Here is a 23,098-nt window from a genome sequence, read left to right on the forward strand (position 1 = left end):
TGTGCCCGAGGGCTGCGGGCCCCCCCGCCAGGCACTTCCTCCGTCACCGCTGTAGGTGCGCGTACTCCAGAAAGAGCTTGCCGCATCCACCTCTGAAGACACTCATCCATACAAGGAGGAGCTGGAGACGGCCTTGGAACAGTGCTTCTACTGCCTGTACAGCTACCCCAGCAAGAAGAGCAAGGCCAGGTACCTGGAGGAGCATTCGGCCCAGCAGGTGAGGGCGCCGCCTGCCCCTGCTCAGGGGCTGGGCTTGCGGGAGCCTGTGCTCCCTGAGGGTGTCAGGTTTGCTGTCTCACAGCCCGGCAGGTGAGCTGGAGTTGTGTCAGGTGGACTAGTCTCATCGAAATCCCGAGGAAAACGGCTTTCCTTTCAGAGACTAATTTCGTAAATGTTGACTAATCATTCAGAAATGCAGACTGGCAATTTCCAGTAGATTCCCCCCAGTTTGGATAACGCATATCATTCCTTAGAAAGTTTCCTTTTTTTGTTTTGTTTTGTCTTTTGTTTTTCTTTCTTTCTTTTTTAAAAAAAGTTTTCTAATGGCGGGGAGGTAATTTTAGGCTTATTTATTTATGTTTTTAAACAGAGGTACTGGGAATTGAACCCAGGACCTTTTTTTCATGCTTGGCATGCACTTTACCACTAAGCTATACCCTCCCCACATAAGGTTTCCATTTTTTATCGTGTGGTTTTCAGACCACTAGTAGGTGTGTCATTTTATGATATGGCTTCTTAACACGGTCAGTTATTCTTTGACCTTAAGGGAGTTCATCCCCTAAACGTGCACTCCATTGAGCAGGGCCCCTACAGTGTGCAGACCCACCCTGGTCCAGAGCTAGTGCTTGGTCAGTACTTGTCAGCCAGAGGACCGACTGGACGCTGGGGCACAGGGGGCGTCTGGTCTGCCCCTCACACTTATCCCTGAACCTGCCTCTTGTGTGGCCTCGTGACACATGAGTGCGCCCTCGGTTCCAGTGTTTGTCTTCATAAAGTCTGGGCTTGCACTGGTTCACATTTCTGCTCACCAGACACCTGGGTTTGGAGATTACAGTGGGTGAGCAGGTATTTTAAGTACATAGGAGTCATTTTAGGCTCTCTGTGTATTGTGAGCTGGCCTACATCAGACACCATGCATTTCCGTGGATGAACTCCCCATGTTCTTTACCTGGACCACACAGTGACCCGCCTCTGCCTTCTTTCCAGATGGACCTGATATGGGAGGATGCCCTGTTCATGTTTGAGTATTTTAAGCCCAAGACTCTTCCTGAATTTGACAGCTACAAGACCAGCACCGTGTCTGCTGACTTGGCCAACCTCCTCAAGAGAATCGCCACCATCGTGCCCCGCACGGAGAGGCCAGCCCTGAGCCTGGACAGAGTCTCTGCCTACATTGAAGGCACCTCCACTGAGGTAGGAGCTTGGCGCCTGGACCGCGTCCCACACCGCTGCCGTCAGGGCCCTGGTCACACCTGAGTCCCTGCTCTGCCTCCCTGCATCCTTGCCCTCTCACCTGCCAGGTGCCCTGCCTCCCAGAAGGGGCTGACCCCTCCCCTCCAGTGGTAAATGAGCTCTACTACCTCCTGGCTGATTACCATTTCAAGAACAAGGAGCAGTCCAAGGCCATCAAGTTCTACATGCATGACATCTGCGTCTGCCCCGACAGGTCAGTGCTGCTGCGGTGAGGGGAGGCAGCTCAGCTTGGGGTTTCCCTGCCACCAGTGGGGAGGCCCAGGAGGGAGAGAGCGCGGAGAGGGTGGTGCCAAGGAAAGGCAGACTCTCAGAGAGAAGAGCAGCACAGGGCTGTCTTCCCCAGCCCCGGGGCGGCCTAGGCTCAGAGCGGGCAGCAGACGTCCACCTGTCCCAGCCTAGTCTCCTGGCCCCTGGCCCCCCAGAGTCGGCTGGTGAGGCTCTAGCTTTTTCTGCTACAATCTTTCTTATTTAGTTAAAGTATAGTCAGTTACAGTGTGTCAGTCTCTGGTGTGCAGTGTCTTTTGACTATGGTCGATTTCTTTCTTGGGGCAGGGAGAGGGTAGTAGAAACCTCCGAGCCGGGAGTTCTGTCCCTGTCTGGCGCGGAGTGTTGGCAGCAGAGCCTCTTGTGAGGCTCCTGCTCTCTTCCTTGTGGGCCCTGGGAGCCTTCCTGAGAGTTCACGGGGGCCGCGAGTTTCACCTCGCCAGGACCCAGCTGGCCGGGAAAGGGCTGGGATCTGTGGGGAAGCCAGTTGCCTGGCTTCTCCAGCAGCAGGCGAGGCTCCCCCGGATCCCCTTCTGCTCAGCCTGTGGTTTCCTCTAGGCAGAGAGGGTGGTGGCCCTGGCTGTCCTCCCCAGGGTCGCTGGGGGCTGGGCCATGTGTCAGAGCTGCGCCCAGGCTGGCCAAGTGCTCATCGCGAGAGACAGCAGTCACTACTGCCTCCACCTCTGAAGAGAGGAGGTGACAATGCCCACTGGTCCCAGGGGGCGGGGAGCCTGGCATGGCCCCTCAGTCAGTGACATGAGGGTCACGACTGCTCTACTGGGCCTTCCCCCAGCCTGCTCAGAAGGCATCAGCCCTCAGGCCTGGAGAGGCCCCTGGGAATGTGGGACTTGGTGGCCCTGGGCCTTGTTTGTCCGGGCCCTGCCCCCGCAGGCAGGCAGACACGAGCTCAGCCTCATCTTCTGTGCTCGCTAAAATGCAAGTTTGGGCACCACTCTTCTCCATACCTCTTGAGTCCGCTGGGTGCAGGGGAGCCGTGGCAGGCGGCTGGTGGACAGCAAAGCACTCTGGTGCAGTGCTTGGTGGCAGCTCTGTGGGGAGAGCAGAGCTCTCCCTTCTGTGAGGGCGCTGGCAGCAGTGTCTTACCCCCTGTGTGACAGACATTCTCCTGCTGAGCTAGAAGTGGTCCACCTTGGCTGGGCACTTTGTAAAGTGACATTTGGGGAGGGGGGAGGGCGGAGGGAGGAGCAGGCCCAGTACAGCTCAGCCCTCCACCATAGAAACCGCCCTGAGCCTGGTGCCAGGACCAGGCCTGCCCCGCACAGGTGGGAGTGCAGGCCTCAGACATGCCCCTCCTGAGCTTATGTTGTCCCTGGTGCCCTGGTCCCTGTGGGTCAGTGCTCCTGTGTGGGCTGGGCACTGCTCTGCTCACATCAGGACCCATATCAGGATGAGGCTCCTGGTGGCCCCCGGGGGAGCATTTTAAGTTTTTGTGATAACATGTCTGTGTTCTTGTTCACTTGTGTTGGTGATGGGAGACAGCGGTTTCTGTTTTGATCTAGGGCAGGTACGTTGGCACACACGTGATGTGGCCCCTTCTCTCACGGTAGGGTGGCGGGGTTGCTGCAGACGCTCGGGAGTTTAGAGAGGAGATGCCCCAGTGTGGAAGGCACTGGCCCAGGTGGAGAGTCCCTGACAGGTCCCACATCTGTGGGGGAGGCTGACACCCACCCCGTGCTTGCCCCCCGGGGCAGTCCCCCCAGGAGGAAGGGTTGCAAACAGGACCTGCCTCGGGGCGCAGCCTGCTCCGTTGCTGTCCTCCATCACCACTGAGTCTCCAGGCTTCTCTCCTGCTCCCTCACTGGTGCTTTCTCGTCCTTGGGGCTGGGACTGCAGTAAGCGTATGTGTGAGCCTCGCAAGCAATGCGTCTCCCTGACCTTACATGCCCTGGGGAAGCCAGGGGGCTGGTTGTGAGGTTAGGTTGAGGGGCAGCTAGGAATGCTTGGCTTATGGAGGGCAGCATCTGCCCAGGAGGCTGCTGCCTTGTCTGTTCTCTGTGCTGGGAAGTGCCAGACTCTCAAGGGCCTCGAAATCGTCTTAATGTCTCAGAGAGGCTTCTGCATTCTCACTGTCAGTTTCTTCAGGGTGGTCTCAGGGTGCTGGGGGCTCAGCCATCATGTGGTCCCCTTGTTGTCCACCTTGCTGCTGGGGACTGAGCTGGAGAGGGCAGGGTCTGTTCAGGGTCCCCGTGGGAGAACCGGGTGGAAGCTGGGTGGCAGGGGTCCTGGGTGCCCCCTGCTGCTGGTCGCTGAGAGTGGAAGGCCGGCTTTGCCAGGGTGGGGTCGGCAGGGTTACAGGTCACAAGGTTGTGCTGTGGCCGGGCCATTGTTCTGCACCTGTAGAGCAGCCCCTTTCCTCCCTGTCAGAACTGTCCTGCAGAGACCCCCTCCAGGCAGGGGAACAGAGGCAAGCTGAGTGACAGGCCAGTCTGTACTGGGGGTGGTCTGTGGGCTGCAGGTGGTGGTGGTGCTTAGAGCAGTGGCTGGGCGCCCGTGAGGGCCTGGGTCACCTGCGCTGGTTGGGCGCTCTCCCTTTGAGGTGGGTCTGCAGGGCCATATTCTGTGGGTCAAGGACCGAGGCTCAGAGTTGTGGCTGGACAGGTGATGGTTGCAGAGTTAGCGAGGGGCGGAGTTAGTCCAGGTGGGCACTTCGCCTGTGGACGGCAGGTGAGCTAGTGCCCTGTCATGACTGCAGGTTCGATTCCTGGGCAGGCATGGCTCTGGCCCGGGCCAGCCGCATTCAGGACAAGCTGAACTCCAATGAGCTGAAGAGCGACGGGCCCATCTGGAGGCATGCCACGCCTGTCGTCAGCTGCTTCCGGCGGGCGCTAGAGATCGATAGCTCCAACTTGTCCCTGTGGATTGAGTTCGGCACCATGTCCTACGCCCTGCACTCCTTCGCCTCACGCCAGCTGAAGCAGTGGAGGCCTGAGCTGCCCCCCGAGCTCGTGCAGCAGGTGAGGACAGGGCTCAGTGGCAGTGTGATCCCTGGCCCAAGGACACCCAGTGGGTGAGTCCAGGGCCCGGCTCCTGGGACTGGATGGCTGAAGAGTAGGGCCATTGAGAGGCAGCCGTCTCTTCTTTGTTCCCTTGTGCAATTCTTGACACTGTTGGGAAGTTTGAAGCCCTCTTGTGGGGTTTGCCCAGTGTAGGGTGCTGGGTGTCTGGCCCAAAGTCTGTGTTCTGCAGGACACCCTTGGCTCCTTGAGGTGGAAGTGAAGGGCCAATGGGCAGGTTTGGGCGGGTGTGGCAGTAAGACACCACCTCCAGGAAGATCTCCCAGGAGCGCAGGGTGCTAAGGGGGCCTGTACTTGAACTGATCATTTGCAGTCAAATCCCAGAATGTGACAGTGGCTCTGTTAATAATCGGGGTATTGCTGGGAGGATTCAGTGATGGAAGACCCTCAGCCATGGCTGCTACCCTCATCTTCTGACAGCCCCTCCATCTTTGAGGGGCTCTCTGTCTTCATGCCCAGGACTCTCTTGTGCCTGGCAACCCTGCAGAACAGGTCACGGGCTCCCAGAACCCTTGGCCTCGTGATGCCCCACCTCCAACATTGCTCTGAGTGGGGGAGTCCCAGCGCTGCAGAGAGGTCACAGCTCTTTGTTGCTCTTTCTGACTAACATGGGGTGTGCTTGGTGTGGAAGCTAAACTGATAGGGAAGAACGCGAAAGGGACGCAGCAGTGACGGGAGGGTGATGCTGCTGGGGGCTCCTGGAGAGGGACCATCCAGCAGTGAGCGTCATGGTGCTGTGACAGCCCTTGCCAGAACCTGGTGCTCACAGTCTCTCCTTCCTCTGCCCTGAGAAGAGATGGGAGGAGGCTGGGGCCATGGAGAGGAGGGTCCAAGACCCTGGGCACTGGAGCAGCTGCCCGGGCCCTGCACAGTCCTCACTGCGGTGCCCAGCCCCAGAGTCCTGGGGTGAAGGGACACCTGCCTGGAGAGTGGACGTCCTGCGAGAATAGCACCCAGGACACTGGCCCAGAGCTCCTCACGCAGGGGCGGGAAGAGGTGGTGGTCCCCGTGGGAAAACCTCGTAGAGGCTGGCCCTCTGTCCTGGCTGACTCTGCAGGCAGTAGGTTCCGCCCCAGACGCACAGGCTCCCAGTCAGCGGGCAGTGAACGGGGCTCGGGATCCGCCCTTCCAAACACCCTGGTCCCTAGGAAGTGTGCAGAGGAGGGGGCGAGAAAACCTGCCGTGGCCCGGGCCTGTCCCCCCAGCTCTGCCTGCTTACCATGAAGGGGCGCGAGACAGCTGCGCTGCCTGCAACAGAGGCTCGTCTTGGAACTGCCCATGGCCCAAGACTGCCGCCATGCGGGAGCTGTTGCGGGCTCCCCGCAATGCCGGCCGCAGTTCCTGCTGTGGTCTCCCCTGCCCAGGCACAGGGACTCTCTTTGCTGCCACGCAGGTTGTGGTTGGGGTCTTTAGAGGCTGTCCTGTGGGTTCTTCATGAGCCTGTAACAGTGTTAGGTCCTGCAGGAGGAGGTAGAAGAAAGAACAAGTCAGCGGGTGAGCTGGGTGTCAGTCCAGCCCTGTGCCGTGCCTGATGTGTGCGACCCCGAAGTCTCCGGGCCTCCTGGTGCTTAGCCTCCCACAGTGGAATGGTGGTCGCGTTTCTGGGTTTTGGGGCTGCTGGGAGGATCCCACGTCTGCAGTCAGGCCGCTACAGGGTAAGGAGGGCTGAGGCTGGCTGGGCACTGTTGTCTCATTCCAGATGGAGGACCGGCGGGACAGCATGCTGGAGACTGCCAGGCACTGCTTCACCTCGGCGGCCCGCTGCGAGGGTGACGGGGACGAGGAAGAGTGGCTCATCCACTACATGCTGGGGAAGGTGGCTGAGAAGCAGCAGCAGCCGCCCACTGTCTACCTGCTGCATTACCGCCAGGCTGGCCACTACCTGCATGAGGAGGCGGCCCGCTACCCCAAGAAGATCCACTACCACAACCCCCCCGAGCTTGCCATGGAGGCCCTGGAGGTGACACTGTGCAGGGTGGGGGTGGAGGGCCGTCCGGCTCCCTGGGGATGGGGCTCACGGTCCCAGTGACACCCCTGCAGCAGCTGGAACTTATCTGTGTGCAGTTCAGTTCACACAGCCTTTTTTCCTTTGTCTCTGAGGGGCGCTCGCTGTCCTTTCTGAGGAAGGGAGTGTTTGGTCTCTCTTCTTTAGCACACTAGTCTGAGAATCAGGTTCAGTGGTGATGTGAGAGTAGCATTCATGCCCTTGGCCTGGCAGGAGGGGGCCGGCGCCCTCGTCCCCAGGTGTGGGTGAGAGACTGCTACTGCAGGGTGTGCCCAGGGCACCCAGCCTGGCAGGACTGAGCCAGGGGCCGATTCGGGGCCCTCCACTGCCCCCTCAGAGCAGAGCATGTGTGGACTGGGATTTGTGCCTGTGATTTCCCAGTGCTCACCCTGTGCTCTCACTGGTGCCCATGGCCTTCCTGGGAGGGTCTGTTGGCTGCAGCCAGCGTGCTTCGTGGGGAGGAAATTGAGGACACAGTGCAGATCTGGGTGCGTTTGTCTTCCCTAAGCCCTGGGCTTGTTAGCTTCACCCTTTCTGAGGCTGTGTGTCCATTCCCGCGAATCCCACATGTCCCGAAAGCTTGAAATTTGGGACAGAATCTGCTTACTTATGCCTTTTTTGCACTTAGGTATTTTTTTTTATTATAAAATGAACACAATTCATGGTTAAAAAGAAATATGAGAATCAGATAATTCAGAGGTGTTTGAAGTGGGAGGTTAAAGTGCCCTATGGCCCTCGTTCCCTAGCCCCAAAAATGCGTATTAACAGTTTGGCCGCGTCCTCGTCTTTCTAGATTTGTTTCCTACTAACATGTAGACATGGTAATGTTTCCTTTCTGTTTTTTGACTTGTCTTTCTTATTGGACAAGATGCAGTGGAGGGGGCTGGGGCTTCCTTCCCTGTCCCCTGGCCCTTGAGAAGCATTTGGGCTGGGATGCTGCTAGTCCACGTCTGTGTTGATGGTGGAGCTGGCCTTGAGTGAGGGCTGGGTGGGCCGGTCAGTGTGACTGACTGGCAGGGACGAGCCTTTGCAGTTTGGGAGGCAGCTCACACCCCAGTGTTGTCATCCAGGTGTACTTCCGGCTCCACGCTTCCATCCTGAAGCTCCTGGGGAGGCCTGACTCCGGGGTCGACGCAGAGGTGCTGGTCAGCTTTATGAAGGAGGCTGCGGAAGGGCCCTTTGCCAGGGGCGAGGAGAAAAGCGCGCCCAAAGCCTCAGAGAAGTGAGTGGCATGGACTCCCCCTCCCTTGGCCGAGGTGCTTCTGAGCCCGAGAGCCTGCGTGTGCAGCCCTGTCACCTCTCCCTAGCTGTGCCCACATCCTCAGGTGGCCCCTTCCCCTCTGGGGACTGCATTTTCATACTGCAACCTCCTGCCCCTTGGCCTCTTCTGCAGGGAGCCCCTGAGGGCCTGGTCTGCTACCCGTTCTCCCAGGAGGCTGGAAGGGCTGTGGGAGGTGTGGGCTCCTCCTGTGGCCTCAGAGAGCTCGGGGACACTAGGGTCCCAGTGTGGTTCCCTCTGTGGGCCTGGGACAGACCCCCGGGCCTCCTCTTGCTGTGGGTGGCCTTGCGTCCTCATCCCAGAGTTTTGGCTCAGCTTGCCCTGTCTTGGGGCCCCCTGGCCGGGCACTGTGAGGGCTCTGCCAAGGGCCAGGGAGACCCCACCCGGGCCTGTCCTCCAGACTTGTCAGCGATGGGACAGGTGGACGGGTGGGTACAATGTGCCCAGAAGTTATAGTCACAAAGGGCCCCCAAGGCACAGTGATAATTCTTTTTTAAATAGCTTGTAATTCTTTTTCAGTTTATAAGTTACACGAATAATACACAAGCATATCCTAGTTACAGAAGATGCTAGTGGCACGTAAACACGTAGACTGAAGCGTGTCAGGTTCCCCTCCCCAGGGTTAGCCACTGTTCAGGTTGTTTCATAGGTCATTCTCTGTGTGTCTGCACACACTTACAGGTACGCTTACAAGTACAGTGATTCTTTTATAAAAACAAACTACTGGAGGTGTTCTAGAGTTTGCTTTTCCCCGAAGCGGGTCTGGGACCCAGTGCACAGAGGCGGCACCCCTCGTCTGTGGCTGTGCTCTCCATAGCTCGCGTGCACTGTGGTCTCTGTGGCTGCCTTGATGGGCGTGTCGGGCATGTCGGGTGTTTCTGTTTGTCCGTGGTGTTGCAGCAGATACCCTCATGCACCTGTGAGCGTGCGCTGAATCCAGTCGTCTTCTCCATCTGTGCACTTGGCGGGGTGAAATCTGTCAAGCCCTGGCTTTCACATGAAGGGGGCTGACTTGGCCTGGAGGGGTGCTGGGTGGCTGCTTCCGAGGAGGGGTCTCCCAGCCTGAGACTTGAGCTGCCAGCAAGCCCAGTCGTAAAGGTTGGACAGCTCCTGGCTCCTTCAGCCCCCGGACACTAGCCAGAGGGAACAGGTGTCACCAGAGTTCCTGGGAGCAGGGGGCCCTGGGGATGGTGGAGGAGGCCTGTGACGGTACCATCCAGACCAGCACTTGTCCTGTTTCAATGTGATGTGGAGGTTCTGACCTGCACCCCACCCTCTGCCCCATAGGGAGAAGGCCTGCCTGGTGGACGAGGACTCCCACTCTTCAGCTGGGACACTGCCGGGCCCCGGAGCCTCCCTCCCCTCCTCCTCTGGCCCAGGTCTGACATCCCCACCTTACACAGCCACTCCGATTGACCACGATTACGTCAAATGTAAAAAACCCCACCAGCAGGCGACGCCGGACGGTACAGTCCCTGTTCTCCCTACTGCCAGCCCATGGCAGCACGCCAGTCTCGGGGGAGGGCGCTTTGGGCAATGAGTCGCTTTGTTTTGGTGAGGGGGGTGCTGGGTCTGGGGTGACACGGGCAATGTTGCGGCTGCTCATTAACCTCATGGACCCTCGTGATCCTGTGCTTCCCAGACATGCTCGGGGTCGCCGCCTGCCACCGCCCGCCTGGGAGCCCTCCGATCTGCATTTCCCCACCTGCAAAATGGGGACGTTAAGGGCAGTTGAAAGGCTGTTGGTGTCCGCAGGAATAGCACGTCCTTCTGACGGTCGGGGAGGGTCGAGGGAATCCGGGCGGGTTGGTGGTGGGGGTCAGCTGGCTTCCCACGCGGGATGGGCAGATGGCGGCCCGTCCACCATATCCCTGACTAACACCGGGAGGCTTGCATGCTGGCCTCACAGCTCCGTCTTCACATTCTCCTCACTGTTAAAACGATGAACCAGACTGGTGGGCCTGGAGGGCCGCAGCGTGGAGCCCTGGGGGAGTGACAGTGCTGAAGGCCATCTGGGCCCTTAGCCCTGTGTCACTCAGCTCATCAGGCTGCGTGCGCGCGCCCAGGAGACAGGCTGTGAGCACAGGGCCAGGGCAGGACTGCTGTAGGGCGACAGGGAGGCAGGGCCTCACTTCCCGGGGTGCAGTTTGTGATCTGAGAGCAGAGGACGCTGGTGATGTCTCCTCTGGGTTCGGGATGGTGTGTGCGCAGAGACCAGTCTGAGCGTGGGCCACAGGGGTTGTGCCTGGCCGGGGCACTGGCCCACCTGCTGCCTGCACTGTGGTCCTGGTCCTGATCCTTCCCTCCTACTCACCTCAGGTTCAAGGACTCCCCAACCATTTACTCCTGAGAACACTGAAAAGCATGCTGGAGACAAGTCCTTGCTCTGGGAGTTCTTCCTGCAGGATTCTTCCTTCCTGTGAGGCTTTAGTGCAGGCAGGTGTGGGGAGAGAGGCTCTCCTCTCAGGGTGTCCCTGAGCCTCCTGGGTTTGGGGGAGGGCCGTGCCGCCGCCCCACACCACTGCCAGCATCCCGCCCGGGCACCCGTGTGTGCGCAGAGCTGTGGAAGCAGGGTGCTGGGGGCAGGTGCTGGTGGGACCTGTCCTGGGTGCCACCAGAGTGTGTCCGGTTCTGGAAGTTTGTAGAGGAAGCCGTGTGAATATGCTGAAATATAATTTCCATGGTTGTGTATTTTTGAATGGTGGTAAAAATTTTTTGGCATTGATTCTTGTCGGTGGTGTGGGGCCATCGAGATCGCTTGGCCTGCCTTTGCTGGTCCCAGCCGGTGTCCTCACCCAGCTTGGCTGTGCAGGCCTTTGGAGCTCTCACCCCTCACCCTGGGGAGAAAGCAGTGTCCGCAATGTGGAGATGTTCGGGACCCTAAGCTAGCTATAATCTTGTAACGTGACAGTGGCCTTTGGGCAGCCTTTCCAGCTCCAAGGAAGGGCCCTGGCCCCCGGCAGAAGCAGCAGGTTGCTGATGTTGGGGGACATGCTGGAGCCTCGAGGGGCCACACCACCCAACTCTCTTTCTGCCTCTTGTGCCCCAGCTGGGGTTGGCTGACCAGGCATTAGGACGAGAGCCTGTGGCCTCCTGCTTCCCAGTCAACTCCCCAGCCTGAGACCAGCCTCGGCTCTCCTGTTGTGCGAGGATGCGCACCAGAGGGGAGCCCTTCTGCGGTCAGGATGCTGGGTGTGCCTCGCCTTGCTGCAGGCGAAGAGGAGCAGGTGGGGGTGGGGTTTGGGGCCCCACTTGAGGTTGGACAGGGAGGCCCGGCAGAGCAGGCCCTGGAGTCAGGGATCTGAGTGCCAGTCCCAGTCCTTCCCCTCACTTGCTTGGCAATGTCTCTGAGCCCCAGCTTCCTCAGCTGTAGTACATCTCTGAGCCCCAGCTTCCTCAGCTGTAGGACTGGGCAATGTTCTCGTGGGTGGTAAACAAAGGTCCTTGTCTTCTAGATCAGGGCCCCCCAGGTCATCGGGGCTGGCGGGGGGGCAGGCGGTGCCGCATAGCAGGAGGAGCCCGGGTCGGGGGCAGTCACCCTGACTCTCTCCAGCTGTGGTGTGGCTTCAAGAGAGACCCCTGCACCAAGCAGCCTGTTAGGCGGACCTGCCGCCAGCTGGACCGGGAGCGAAGCCGAGGGTCGGCACTTCCTGTGTGTGAGGTTAGGGGTCCCGCCTCAGCCGCTCCAGAAATCAGCCCTGGCCAGTGCTTACTTGGCGTGAGATTTGGAAGAGATTTAGGAAAATAGCTCCAGCTTGACAATTAATCATTATCTTAACAATTAGCTTAGCGTGGGAGGACCCTCGCTTTCTGCAGGATGTGCTGCCTGTCACCTCTGATGCTGGAGCCAGAAAGAGCCTTGCGGGCGGGGTTCTCCAGCCAGCCTGTGGCCGTGCCAATCTGGGCACCCCTTACATTGCCCTGGTCCCTGTGGTGGGCACCAGGAGACACGTGTGAGCGATGGAACAGCGGAGGGTCCCATGGGGACCTGGCCTTGGTGGGGGGAGGCCTTCCCGAGGGGCAAAGCTCAGCCAGTGTCTTAGGGGTGTGTTGGAGCTCACGGGGGTGGGCAGGCCAGCCACGGTCAGGAGAGCGGGAGCGACCATCCATCCTCACCTGCCATGCTGTCACCCTCACCGTCCGTGTTGTGTCCCATCCGTGCTCGTCCTCGCCCGCTCGCCTACCTTTCTCCACCAATATTGCCCGTGCTGCCCCAACCCGCCCACACTGCTCTCCAGGCTGCCTCTGCTCGCACTGTCTCAGCTCGCTTCGGGGACCGAGCTGACCGCATGCTGACCCTCAGTCCGGCTCCCTGCTTCCCCGTGACCCGGAGCGCCGCCACCCGCTGGTCCTGTGGTTTGGAGGGTGTGTGTTTGATGTGCTTGGCTTCTGCCCACGGCCCATCTTCCTGGTTCTGGCCAGACACACGTGCAGTGCTGGCCTCCCCACACGGTCTGCCCTCCTGTCCGGCCAGTAGCTCAGCCCTATATTTCCATTGCTTTGTTCTTTCTTGGTTAAAAAAGTAACAGAGACCTGAGACTCTGAGATGCCACCTTGCCTTACAAGGATGGTGTGTGAAAGCACTCACTGTATGTAGGGTCCAGGGTGCTCTGTGGTGGGCCCCAGGGACCATCTCCATGTGAGCTCAGGTTGTCAGGGGTGTTCCCATAGGGTGGGACTGGTGCTGGGCCAGGGAAGGAGTCTGTCAGAGGGCAGAGCCTATCACCTTCTTTGTTTTCTCCTTCATTCTCATCTTTTAAAAAACATCTTCAGGCTGTAGCTGGTCATGGCATTTTCGCCCTAATTGTGCTACCTGGTGAGATCTGTGTGTCCCTGGGGCAATGTTTGGTGCCAAGTGGGAGTGCTGTGAGCTGGCTCTGGGGTTGGGTGCATTGGGAGGACTTCCTGGAGGAGGTGGGCCTCCAGAGAGGCCTGCAGGGTCATTTTGGGGGAGGGGCAATGGGAGCAAAAACACAGAGGTTGGAGAGTCCTGTGGTATTTAGATGCCAAGGTGACCACTTAGGTGAAGAGAGACCTGGAGGGGAGGGAGCTTGGGAGCCAGCTGGGCCCGAGCAGAGTCTTCCCTGTGGACAGCAGGGGAGTGCTGTGGTTTTGGGGTCTCTCTCTCTGGCTCTAAGAAGGGCAGGTTTCCCCAGTCGTCCTTTGTTGGAAGAGGAACCTGGGACCCTCATCAGGTAGCTGTGGGATGCCGCTTTGCTTTCCTGGCATCAGCGTCGAGAGCAGCTGCCCAGGCCTCTCTGGTCAGCATCTAGCTGGCCCGGGGAGCAGAGTGGTGTGTGGTGGGGGTGTGGCCAGGGGGCGCGCAGTGAGACCATCTCTCCATGCTGGGCATCGGGGCCCGGGCTTCTGGTGTCTCTTCCTGTGTGCGTCTGTTCCTTCTCCTTGGCCTGCAGGGCACCCGCCCCACAGCCAGCCTCACTCCAGGGGGCGAGTCCTTTCCCAGTGGTCATCAGGGACCACATGAGCAGATTTTATCCGACTGAAACATTTCTCAAAATATTGATTCCACCCAAATTTACTGCTCTTAGAAACCTGTGGTTTTCTGGTTGGCAGAACATTCGTGATCTTTTTAGGGTTCACTAGCCAGAGTTGCTGCATTTTTGATCACATGACCACATGCTTTTTTCCTCAAAATGTCATGGAGTTGAGCTAATGAACTAGGTGGCTGTGAACCCTTTCTAGTCATCCTGCTGGAGCCAGTGGAGAAAACACAACAGGAAACTTCTGTCTTGTCACGAGAGAACTCTTTTAGGCTGGTCTGGAAATCCTGAGTGTCCAGGGGATTTGAATTGAGTCAAATCTGCATAAGGAAAGACCTGGTGAGACAGGCCAGCTGTGACCTCTGCACCCTGCTCCGTTCCCTGACACCGGGCTGTGGGCCCACCTGGAGCAGAGGGCTGAGGAGCAGCCGTCAGACTGGTGCGCGTCCCTCTAAGAATGCTGCGAAGGGGTGGAGCAGCCCGAGGCATGGAAGTGAACGCTCCAGGGATTCACAGTGAGAGTGGACTGTTTATAACCGGGCCTCACTAGTAATTAGCGGGAGCAGGTCTTGTGTGGATGGGCTTCTGGAAGAAGAAGAGGGCTGCCTGCTGGGGCTACCCTCTTTCCTGCAGGGGCCTGGGCAGTGGCTGGTCCCCAGGGGCCCGCCTGTCCTGGGCGGAGTCAGGCTCTGCAACTGAGCGGCCCCGCGGCAGGACAGGGGCCAGGACACCCTCAGTGTGGGCCCCTCCATGGCCCCACATGCTGGCTGAGGTGGTAGGGGGAACACAGCCATGAGTGCCAGCCATGCAGGACGGCTCTCTGGTGGCCCTCGATGCTGTTCTAAAGGAGGGTCAGCCGAGCCCCACAATTCATCCTTGGGGGCAGAGTGCCACCTTCCTGCCCACACCATCCCTGGTGTGTCCGCTGCCTTGCCTGCCCACCTGGTGCCCTCTCTAGGCATCAGCAAGTTGGGAGTCAATACCAAACATTGGCTTAGGCCTGGGGGCATATCTGCCTTTCTCCCCGTAGCCTCACTGGCCTCTCGGAGATGATATGTGGTGGCAACTCACAGGTGGGGCTGGGACTGACCTGTTCAAGGTCATATGGCACGGGCGGCCCCATGTAACTGTGCTTCACCTTTAGAGATGCCAAGTTCAGGACAAAGCACAGTTTGTTTTTTAATGGTAACATTTTCTCTCTATTTCTGATTTATTTGTATCTCTGTTTTTTTAAATATAGTGACTGCCTTAGGGCTAAGAAAGTACATCTCTGCGTGACGCCCGGCACCACACTGCGTGCAGTGAGGGCCACCCCACTCCCGTTCCCTAGCTTCATCCGTTTCGCTTCCCCACGTGCCATGAATCCACAGGGCACTGCTACCGCTTCTGCTCCGCACAGCAGTCAGTGATGTTTTAGAGAAGGAAGTGGGAAAAAGATGTCTTTTATTTTTATTATTTCTTTATCTGTTTCTGAGGAACTTCGTATGTTTATGTGGATCCAAGTTTGTCTCGTTTCAGTTTGTTCTACCCGAGGAGCTGTCTTCGGTGGTTCCTGGCTCCGAGCTGGTGGTAAAGAATCCTCTTAGTTTTTGTTTGCCCGAAAAAGCCTTTGTTTGTCCTTCATTTTTGAGGGGTACTTTCACTGGCTGCAGAAATCTAGGTTGACAGCTTTTCCTCTCAGCAGTTGTTAAAGATGTTATCCGACTTGCATGGCTTCTGTCTGTGTTGTTCTCAACTCTTCCTCCATGTGTGACATGTCTCTCTCCACCGTCAAGAGTTTCTCTGTATCTTTGGATTTCAGCAGTTTTAATATGATGCATCCAGGTGTGATTTTTTTTCCCCCTAACGTGTGTGGGGGAAGTCCTTGCCTTGCTTTGTGTTGTCTGAGATTTTTGGTGATTTGATGTCTTTCATTGTTTTTGGAAAATTCTGTCATTATCTCTTAAAATACTTGTCCTGTTTCTGACTCATCTCTTTCTGGGATCCAGTTAGTAAGTGAGCATTTGGGTGCTCTGTTCTCGTCACTGCCCCCCCCCCAGCCCCCTGCACTCTTTTTCTCTTGGTTTGGATTATTTCTACTGACCTGCCTTCAGGTTTTGATTTTTTCCTCTTAACTGTGTCAAGTCTGCTGAGAAGCTTGACAAGGGGCATTCTTCGTCTCTGTTATCCACTGTTTTTTATTTCTGGTGTCTCCGTTTGATTCTTGCCTGGTTCCCTCTTACTCCTTGAATTCCCCCTTTGTTCGTGGGTGTGTCCACCTTTCCTGCTGGAGCCTGTAGCACGCTCATCAGGTTTATGAGTTGTGTTGTCTTAGTTGCTCTAAGTTCGCAGTCAGTAGTTCCAGCATCCGGGCCATCTCTGAGCCTGGTTCTGGTGATTACTTTGTATCCTGACAGTGCTCTTTCCTTCTGCACACGCGTGTGCGTCTTACACTGTTCATGTTGAAAACTGACATCGTGTGTAGAACAGAAGAGACTGAAGGAACTAATCCTTATGCCTGGAGTGGGCTTCCTTTGTCCCTAGGCCGGAGGAAGGAAAGTGAGTTTGACAAGGCAGAAGCTGAGCTGGGCTGGGTTCTATTGTTGCTGTGGTTCCGCTCAGTGTCCCCCGGCCTCCAGGTCCTCTGGTCTGACCTTGTACTCGGTACTCAGAGAGGGTGGGTTTGCTGGAAGGTTCCTGCCCTGCTTCTGCCAGCCTGGGTTGGGGTGTGGCTGCTTCTCTGTCATCTGAGTCTGACCTCGGACCTCGGCAGACTGTCCATGTCTCAAGGTGGGCGGCCTGGAGTGTTTGGGCCTTGGGTGGTTCCCAGCCCCTCCCTCAGGGTCGGCCTTTTCTTTTCCGTTCTGCAGTGGTCTTCACCTGTCCCCTGCTGCCCCTCCCCTGGTGGCTTAAGGCTTTTGTTCCCCTGGGGAGAAGGGTCCAGCCGGGGCTCCATGCACTGCGTGCAGCCACCCCTTTTCTCCAGGCCTGCACCCCAGGAGGGTCATCCAGTCTCTCTCCCACCCCGCCCTTCCTCGTAAGCACCTGCGGAGGCCCATGGGTGCCCCCTGCCTGGCGTCTGTGCCTCCCAGGGGTCTGTACTCCCACCGTAGTCCTCACATGCCCTTCAGCAACTGGTTAAGCGTTTGTGCTGAGCACTTGCCTGCTTGGTTGTGTGCGCCTGTTACAGCAGAAACATGATCCGCTGGTGTGTAATTCGCTTCTGCGTCTCTCTCAACTCCACGCTCAGACACACCGCACTGGCAACTCGAAATCGGCCTTGGTGGGAGTATTCACACCAAAGAAATCAGTAAATGCTACAAATGCCGGCTTTTTCCCGAGGGCCAATTATTACACATTGACCAGAACACCACTCTTTGGGGAAACCCCAGGAAGGTGACCATGGAGGTTGGTGCTTCTAGTGAGTGGCTTGGTGGCCTACAGGATGGGTCTGCAAGGCCGGATCAGAGTGGCCTTGTGCAGGCCGTCCCCTCTGCTCTGCAGGGCAGTCACTAGGCCTCCGACAGGGGACTCACCCTGGGAGGCCCCCCATCCTGCAGGTATGGGGGTTCATGCTGCTGCCCCTCCCCTCTCCCAACAGAGCGCAGCCAGGACAGCACGGCTGTGGCACTCTCAGACTCCAGCTCAACACAGGACTTCTTCAGCGAGCCCACCAGCTCCCTGGAGGGTTCCCGGAAGCCCTGCGCAGAAAGGAGGCTGCCCGTTCCCGGTTCCCAAGCAGGACTGCTCGGTAAAGACTTTCTGGGAACCAGAGAGGAGGGAGGTGTGGAGATCTGGCCCGGGTGTTAGAGGGACTGCTTGAACACCTGAGCAGCCTGGGTAACTCGGCCTCCGTCCCCATGGCCCTGCCTGTTGTCTTGGGACCTCAGCTGACCAAGTTTCTTACCTCCCTGGGCCTTCACTATTTCCCTGTAGGCTGGGAGTGATTCCCCAGGCCTGCTCCTGGGGTTGTGAGAGTAAAGATGGCGCCAGGAACGTGGTGAGCCCCAGCAACCCTGTCCTTGTGGTTATGACCACCGCAGCCCCGGGGGAGAGCCAAGTCTTTGGATCCTAAGTGTCACAAATGTGCTTTCTTTTTGGTCTGAATCCCCCCCTTTTTTTTTTGGTGGGGAGCCCTGATCTGGTCCTGGGGTGTGCCCAGCTCCAATGGGATCCCCAGGCCCCATTGTGGAAGTCAGTGGGCAGAGCCCTCTCCCAGGCTTGCTGGCAGGGAGGTTGCAGGCAGGCTAGGCATTCCTGGCGCTGCCCTGAGGCCTGGCTGGTCTGGCTGCCGAGGATTTTGAAGGCTTTCCCATCAGGTGCCTGCTGGACATCAGTAACTAAACATCCAAGCCTCCAGCCACCCTGGGGAAAAACACTGACTGGTCCCTTCTCCAGGAGAAGAACCTGAGGTTCAGAGAGGCTCAGTCTGCCTCTCCAGGTGTGCTGGAAGGACAGGTGGGGTTGGGGATCACCTGTCCCCTTGGGCCCAGGTCTGGCCCCAGCCAGTCCCCGCACAGGCCCTGGATGGGAGAGTCGGGGTTTGGGGGCTCCCGTGTGGGTATGGTGCTAGGGAAGGGCTCCCGCAGCTCTCTGTTCCTTGCCGGCCTCTCCAGCTGGCCTTAGAAGGAGGTGAAGCCACATCCCCTGTAGGTTGGGAAAGGTGTTCCTGTTAGGGTCTGGGAAGGGGCTGAACAGGCCTGTGGGTGTTGAAGCCCTGGGTCCCGCTTTTTCACTGGGCAGTCATTGTATTGCCCCAAACTGACGCTGACCCTCTGCGGCTGACAGGCATACTGTCAGGGGCTAGGGGTGGGGCATGCAGCCATGCTCCCAGTTCGGCCCATGTCCAGTCTTAGAGACGAGATCCTTCTCACCGGTAGACGGTGAGGCCTGTCGTGTAGACCTGGGCCATCGAGTAGTGAAGTCTGCCATATAGGGGATCCTCAGGGCCTCTCTCCAGCCTGCTTGTGGGCTGTACAGAGCCCGGTGTGTGCACGGCTTTCCAGACACAGAGCGGCCCATCCCGCCTCTTCCCTTCAGTTCAGAGCACGCAGGGCTGGCCCTGGTAAAGGTTAGGGTGGAACAAGTCACTGCAGTCTCCAGAGGCCTTGACATGAAGCCTCTTGCTTCCGTGGACCTATTTCTCCCTTCCAAGCCCTCTTCCCGGTCACCACGTTGGTGAAGGTGATAACATTCCTGTTGAGATGTGGGTGCTGCAGGGGATGGGTCCAGAGCCCTCACCCAGCAGACAGCGCAGGGGGCTGGGCAAGTGCCCCCCAGGCTTGGTCTGATGGGGTGGTCTCTGACACCATTGCTGCGCTCCTGGTGGGCAGCAGCCCCAGCCCCGAGTGGGCTCCTCTCCCTCACCTGCCAGGCGCATCCTTGTGGGCGGCTCTGCCACCAGCCTACTGCTCCCTCGTCAGTGCTCCAGGGCGCAAGCCCACGTCCGGCCATGAGCAGCGGGTAACGGCGCCCAGGTCAGTGCCAGTTGCTGGTGCTGCAGGGAAGCAGAGGCAGCCCTGACAGTGGAGCCTGGCCCTGCCTGGGCACGGGCCCCACTCTGCCGAGGGCCTGAGCCTGAGACGACTGTCTTTCCCTTGTTCTCAGCTCTAGGGAAAGCCGAGGAGTCCTTGGAGAGCACGGAGGGCTTCCAGGCCACAGAGCAGGGCAGCCAGAAGCCCACTGCAGACCCTCCAGCCTCCGCTGGGGTCCCCGCCAAGCCCCCAGCGTCTGCACCCTCCCCATGGGATGGGAGGAAGAGAGCAGAGCCCCTTGGGGAGCCGGCGCCCTTCCCCCAGGGGCTGCCGGCAGGTGCCGAGGAGCAGCGCCAGTTCCTGACAGAGCAGTGCATCGCCTCCTTCCGCCTGTGCCTCAGCCGCTTCCCCCAGCACTACAAGAGCCTCTACCGGCTGGCGTTCCTCTACACCCACAGCAAGACCCACCGGGTGAGGGGCTGGGGCCGCACCAGGGAGGGGTGGAGGGAGACCAGGGGTGGGGCGGTGCAGGAGACAGGCTGCCAGAGTGGCCTAGCCTCCTGGTGACAAGGGGCAGTGTGGGATTGTGGAGGGTGGACACGGGGCTGCTCAGGCTCAGGTACTGACTGGGGTGAGGGTGGAGGGCTGACAGGCTCATCAGGTCTTACCTGCCATGCCCTGGCTGCTTTGGGAGCTTGCCCCATCCTTTCAGGAGCAGCAGAGCCTGTGCAGGAGCTCTGAGCCTCGGGCAGGAGGGACACTAGCCACCCTCATCCAGGCCTCCTGCTGTGCGAGATGTGTATTAGGGGAGGAGGAGAAAGTGACAGGATAGGGTGGAGGGAGGTGGGCCCCCCAGAGCCCGTGGGTCAGCCCCTACCTCCCTTCAAATGGCTTTGCTCGAGCGAGCGTGAGAGTCGCGCATATAAAGGACTCCACACAGCAGGCCCGGGCTGCTGTTACTGCACCCTGTCCCCTCACCGGCCAGACTTTTTGAAAGTGGGAAACAATGTTAATGTCAAAATAAAAGGAACATTGGAGCAGGGGCATCCATGGTTCTGTCAGCATAAATCAGAGGCTGTGTGCATGAGGATTTCCTCCCCGCTCAAGCGCTGCCCAGCTCCTGCTTCAGGCACAGGAGGCGGGTCACATCCTCGCTCCTTGACATCTATGTTGGGGAGCCTGGCCAGGTGACTTCACTGCCCCTGCCCCTGCTCACAGTCGGCTGTTTTGCCCTTTCCGTGAATTCCTCAGGTCATTTTGGTCCTCTGTGATGGCCCCAGAGGGTTGGTAGACCTGGTGGTGGAGGCAGAGGCTGCTCAGGCTGCCTACCCCCGGGGCGTGGCACCCTGTTTCTGTGGCTCTCCTGTTGACTCTGTTCCCAGGCTGGCGTCCCTGGTTCTCTGAGGTGGAGTGCTGGTCTTGAATCTGAGAGAGACCCCTTTCCTGCAGTAACTGTGTGTGGGCACCCGACGTGCCTTGGCGCTGCCAGGCAGCCGGCACCATGGGCCTGGCCAAGCCCTAGAGGCTCCCCTGGTCCTGGTGCCCCATGCAGCGGCGCCTCATTCCCTTGAGAGCTGGGTCACACAGTTCTGCCCACCAGATATCAGCTTGTCTGCAGACCTGGGGCACAACCAGAACCATTCAGTGACCAGCAGTGACCACTTTCCAAACACAGCTGTCTGGTAACACGCATTTCCTGCTGGGTGTTCAACAGCAGTGAATTTCTTCCTAAAGCCTGCCTGTGGGCTTGGCAATGGCATTTTCCTGTTGCCATCTCGTGGCTTGGTGGCTGGCTGGGGCAGAGAGGCCCCAGTGGGGTTTACCACAGCCCCTCAGGCCTGGCACACATGCCCAGGTGGGCTCTGCTGGCTTGGCTACTGGCTGTAGGATTTGGGAGAGGGGAGGAGGGTGGGCTCAGCAAGGGAACCAGCAGAGCTCAGGGCTCTTCTCCCGTGACCCTCCCACAGAGCTCTTGTGACAGCAGAGGGTGGCGTGGGTACACCCCAGGTCCTCTCGCCTTCAGTGGGACCTCCTGCCAGGACCACTGGGCCGCTTCCTCAGTGTCACCATTGCCCGGGGCTCCTACCCTGCCCGAGCCTTCTGAGGGCTAGTCTGCCCCTGCTGGACCCTTGACACCCACCTAAGGCTGACCTCCTGCCCAAGGTTGGCTTTGCTGCATACAACCTCTCTCTCCCCCGATCCCCCAGGGTAGGCCTGGTGGGCTCCTGAGAGTTGGGGGCACCTGAGGAAGCAGGTTCCCATACACCCTCCACACCCCAGGAAGGTCCCACGTGCCGGAGTCTGGCCATAGTTATCACTTGGAATCTCTGAGAGCATGGTTTTGGCCAGGATTTTGAGCCCTGGGCTGTCAGCCTTGCTCATAAAATCCTGGCTCCCTGAGCCCACATGGGCACCCAGACACCTTTTATCTTGGGGTCCTGACCTTATCGGGAAGGAGGCTGAAGCCTGGGGGCCTCTGCCTGGGCCCCCAACCCAGTGGGAACCAAGGCCCCCACCTCCTGCTGCAGGGAATCTGGGACAGAGTGGGTTATAAGACAGTCCCTGGAGCCAGACAATCTTGAGAAAGGGCAAACTTGGAGGATTCACACTTCCCAATTTCAGGACTCATTGCAGATCTACAGTCATCAAAACAGTGTGGAGTATCGTTGAGCCTTAGAGAGGAGGGGGATTCTGACCCCTGCCGCAGCAGGGGTGAGCCTCGAGGGCGTTATGCTTGGTGAAACAAGCCTGTCACAAAAGACAAATCCTGTAAGAGTCCACTTATGTGAGGTCCCTAGGGAGTCAAACTCACAGAAACAGAGTAGAAGAGTGGGTGCCGGGTGTGGGGAGTTGTTGTTTAATGGGAACAGAGTTTCAGCTCTGCAAGATAAATGCATCCTGGAGATACTCCAGATACTGTTGCATAACAATGTGAGTGTACTCAACATTGCTGAACTGAACGCTTAAAAGTGGTTAATACGGTAAAGGTTATGCTATGTGTTTTGTATCACAATTTTTAAAAATGTGGTACTAGCCTAAGGTGAGATACATAGGTCAGTGGTGTAGAGTTGGGAGTCCAGAAATGAGTGCATATGTCTAGAGTCAGTTGATTTTCGACGAGACTGCCGAGATTCTTCAGTGGGGAAAGGACAGTCTCTCCGACAGCTGGCGCTGGGACAGCTGGACAGCCATGTGCAGAAGGATGAAGTTGGACCCCCGCCTCACACTGTACGAAAATTAACTTGAAATAGATCAAAGACCTACATTTCAGAGTAAAAACTGTAAGGTTCTTGGAAGAAAAAATAGATGTAAATCTTCGTGACCTTGAATTAGGCAACGATTTCTTAAATGTGATACTAAAAGCACAGGTGACCAAAAATAAACAAGTAAACTATGCACCATCAAAATTTAAAACTTTTGTGCTTCATGGGACACAGTCAAAGTGAAAAGACAGTCCACAGAATGGTGAGAAATATTTGCAAATCACATCTCTTATTAGGGACTTGTATCTAGAATATATAAAGAACTCTTACAACTCATTAATTAGAAGACAGCCCAGTTTGAAAATGGGCAAAGGATCTGCCTAGACGTCTTCTCCAGAGAGACGCACACACGGCCATTAAGCACAGGAAAAGGCGCCTGGCACCATCGGGACCAACCGTGGACCCAAGCCAACCGAGATGCCGCTTCTCCCCAACTAGGACGTGGGCGGGCATCAAAGACCTGAGTCAAGCCTCCTCTCGCGGGCGCCTGTGCACTGCTGGGCCTGGAGGGGTGAGGAGTGGGCCCCCCCCCGGGCTGTGCCCTGCGTGGAGCCCCAGGTCTGCTGTCCTCGGGGGCCTCTGGTTGGGTCCCTGCCTGCCGTGTGCTGGTCCCATCACGGGATGTTCTTCCCATTCGTTGCTCTCCCCGGTCCTCCTGGGCCCCTTGATGTCTTAAGAGAAAGAGGACAAGAAGCCGCCTCTGCTGGGGTGTCTAGATGGCCCAGCCTCCATGCTGCTGCTCACAGCACCCGCCCACAGGAGACAGCATCATGTCTGGACCCCTCGGCGAGGACGGCCCATTGTGCGTTAGGCCTTGTGTGAGAG

At 58.1% G+C, this 23,098-nt stretch overlaps 1 protein-coding gene across 2 annotated transcripts in view; it reads left to right on the forward strand.

Moving 5' to 3' along the window:
• CABIN1 (calcineurin binding protein 1) overlaps window positions 1–23,098 on the forward strand; it is a 92,927-nt gene that overhangs the window by 34,089 nt on the left and 35,740 nt on the right. For both annotated transcript variants that reach the window (XM_072953337.1, XM_015247079.3), the window contains exons 20-28: window positions 56–217; window positions 1,207–1,413; window positions 1,521–1,666; window positions 4,451–4,712; window positions 6,472–6,732; window positions 7,848–7,999; window positions 9,344–9,522; window positions 17,138–17,287; window positions 19,144–19,481. In XM_072953337.1, coding sequence (XP_072809438.1) covers window positions 56–217; window positions 1,207–1,413; window positions 1,521–1,666; window positions 4,451–4,712; window positions 6,472–6,732; window positions 7,848–7,999; window positions 9,344–9,522; window positions 17,138–17,287; window positions 19,144–19,481 — 1,857 coding nt within the window. The remainder of the gene's footprint in view (window positions 1–55; window positions 218–1,206; window positions 1,414–1,520; window positions 1,667–4,450; window positions 4,713–6,471; window positions 6,733–7,847; window positions 8,000–9,343; window positions 9,523–17,137; window positions 17,288–19,143; window positions 19,482–23,098) is intronic.

Source organism: Vicugna pacos, chromosome 32, assembly GCF_048564905.1.
Source record: "Vicugna pacos chromosome 32, VicPac4, whole genome shotgun sequence".
Lineage (NCBI taxonomy): Eukaryota > Metazoa > Chordata > Mammalia > Artiodactyla > Camelidae > Vicugna > Vicugna pacos.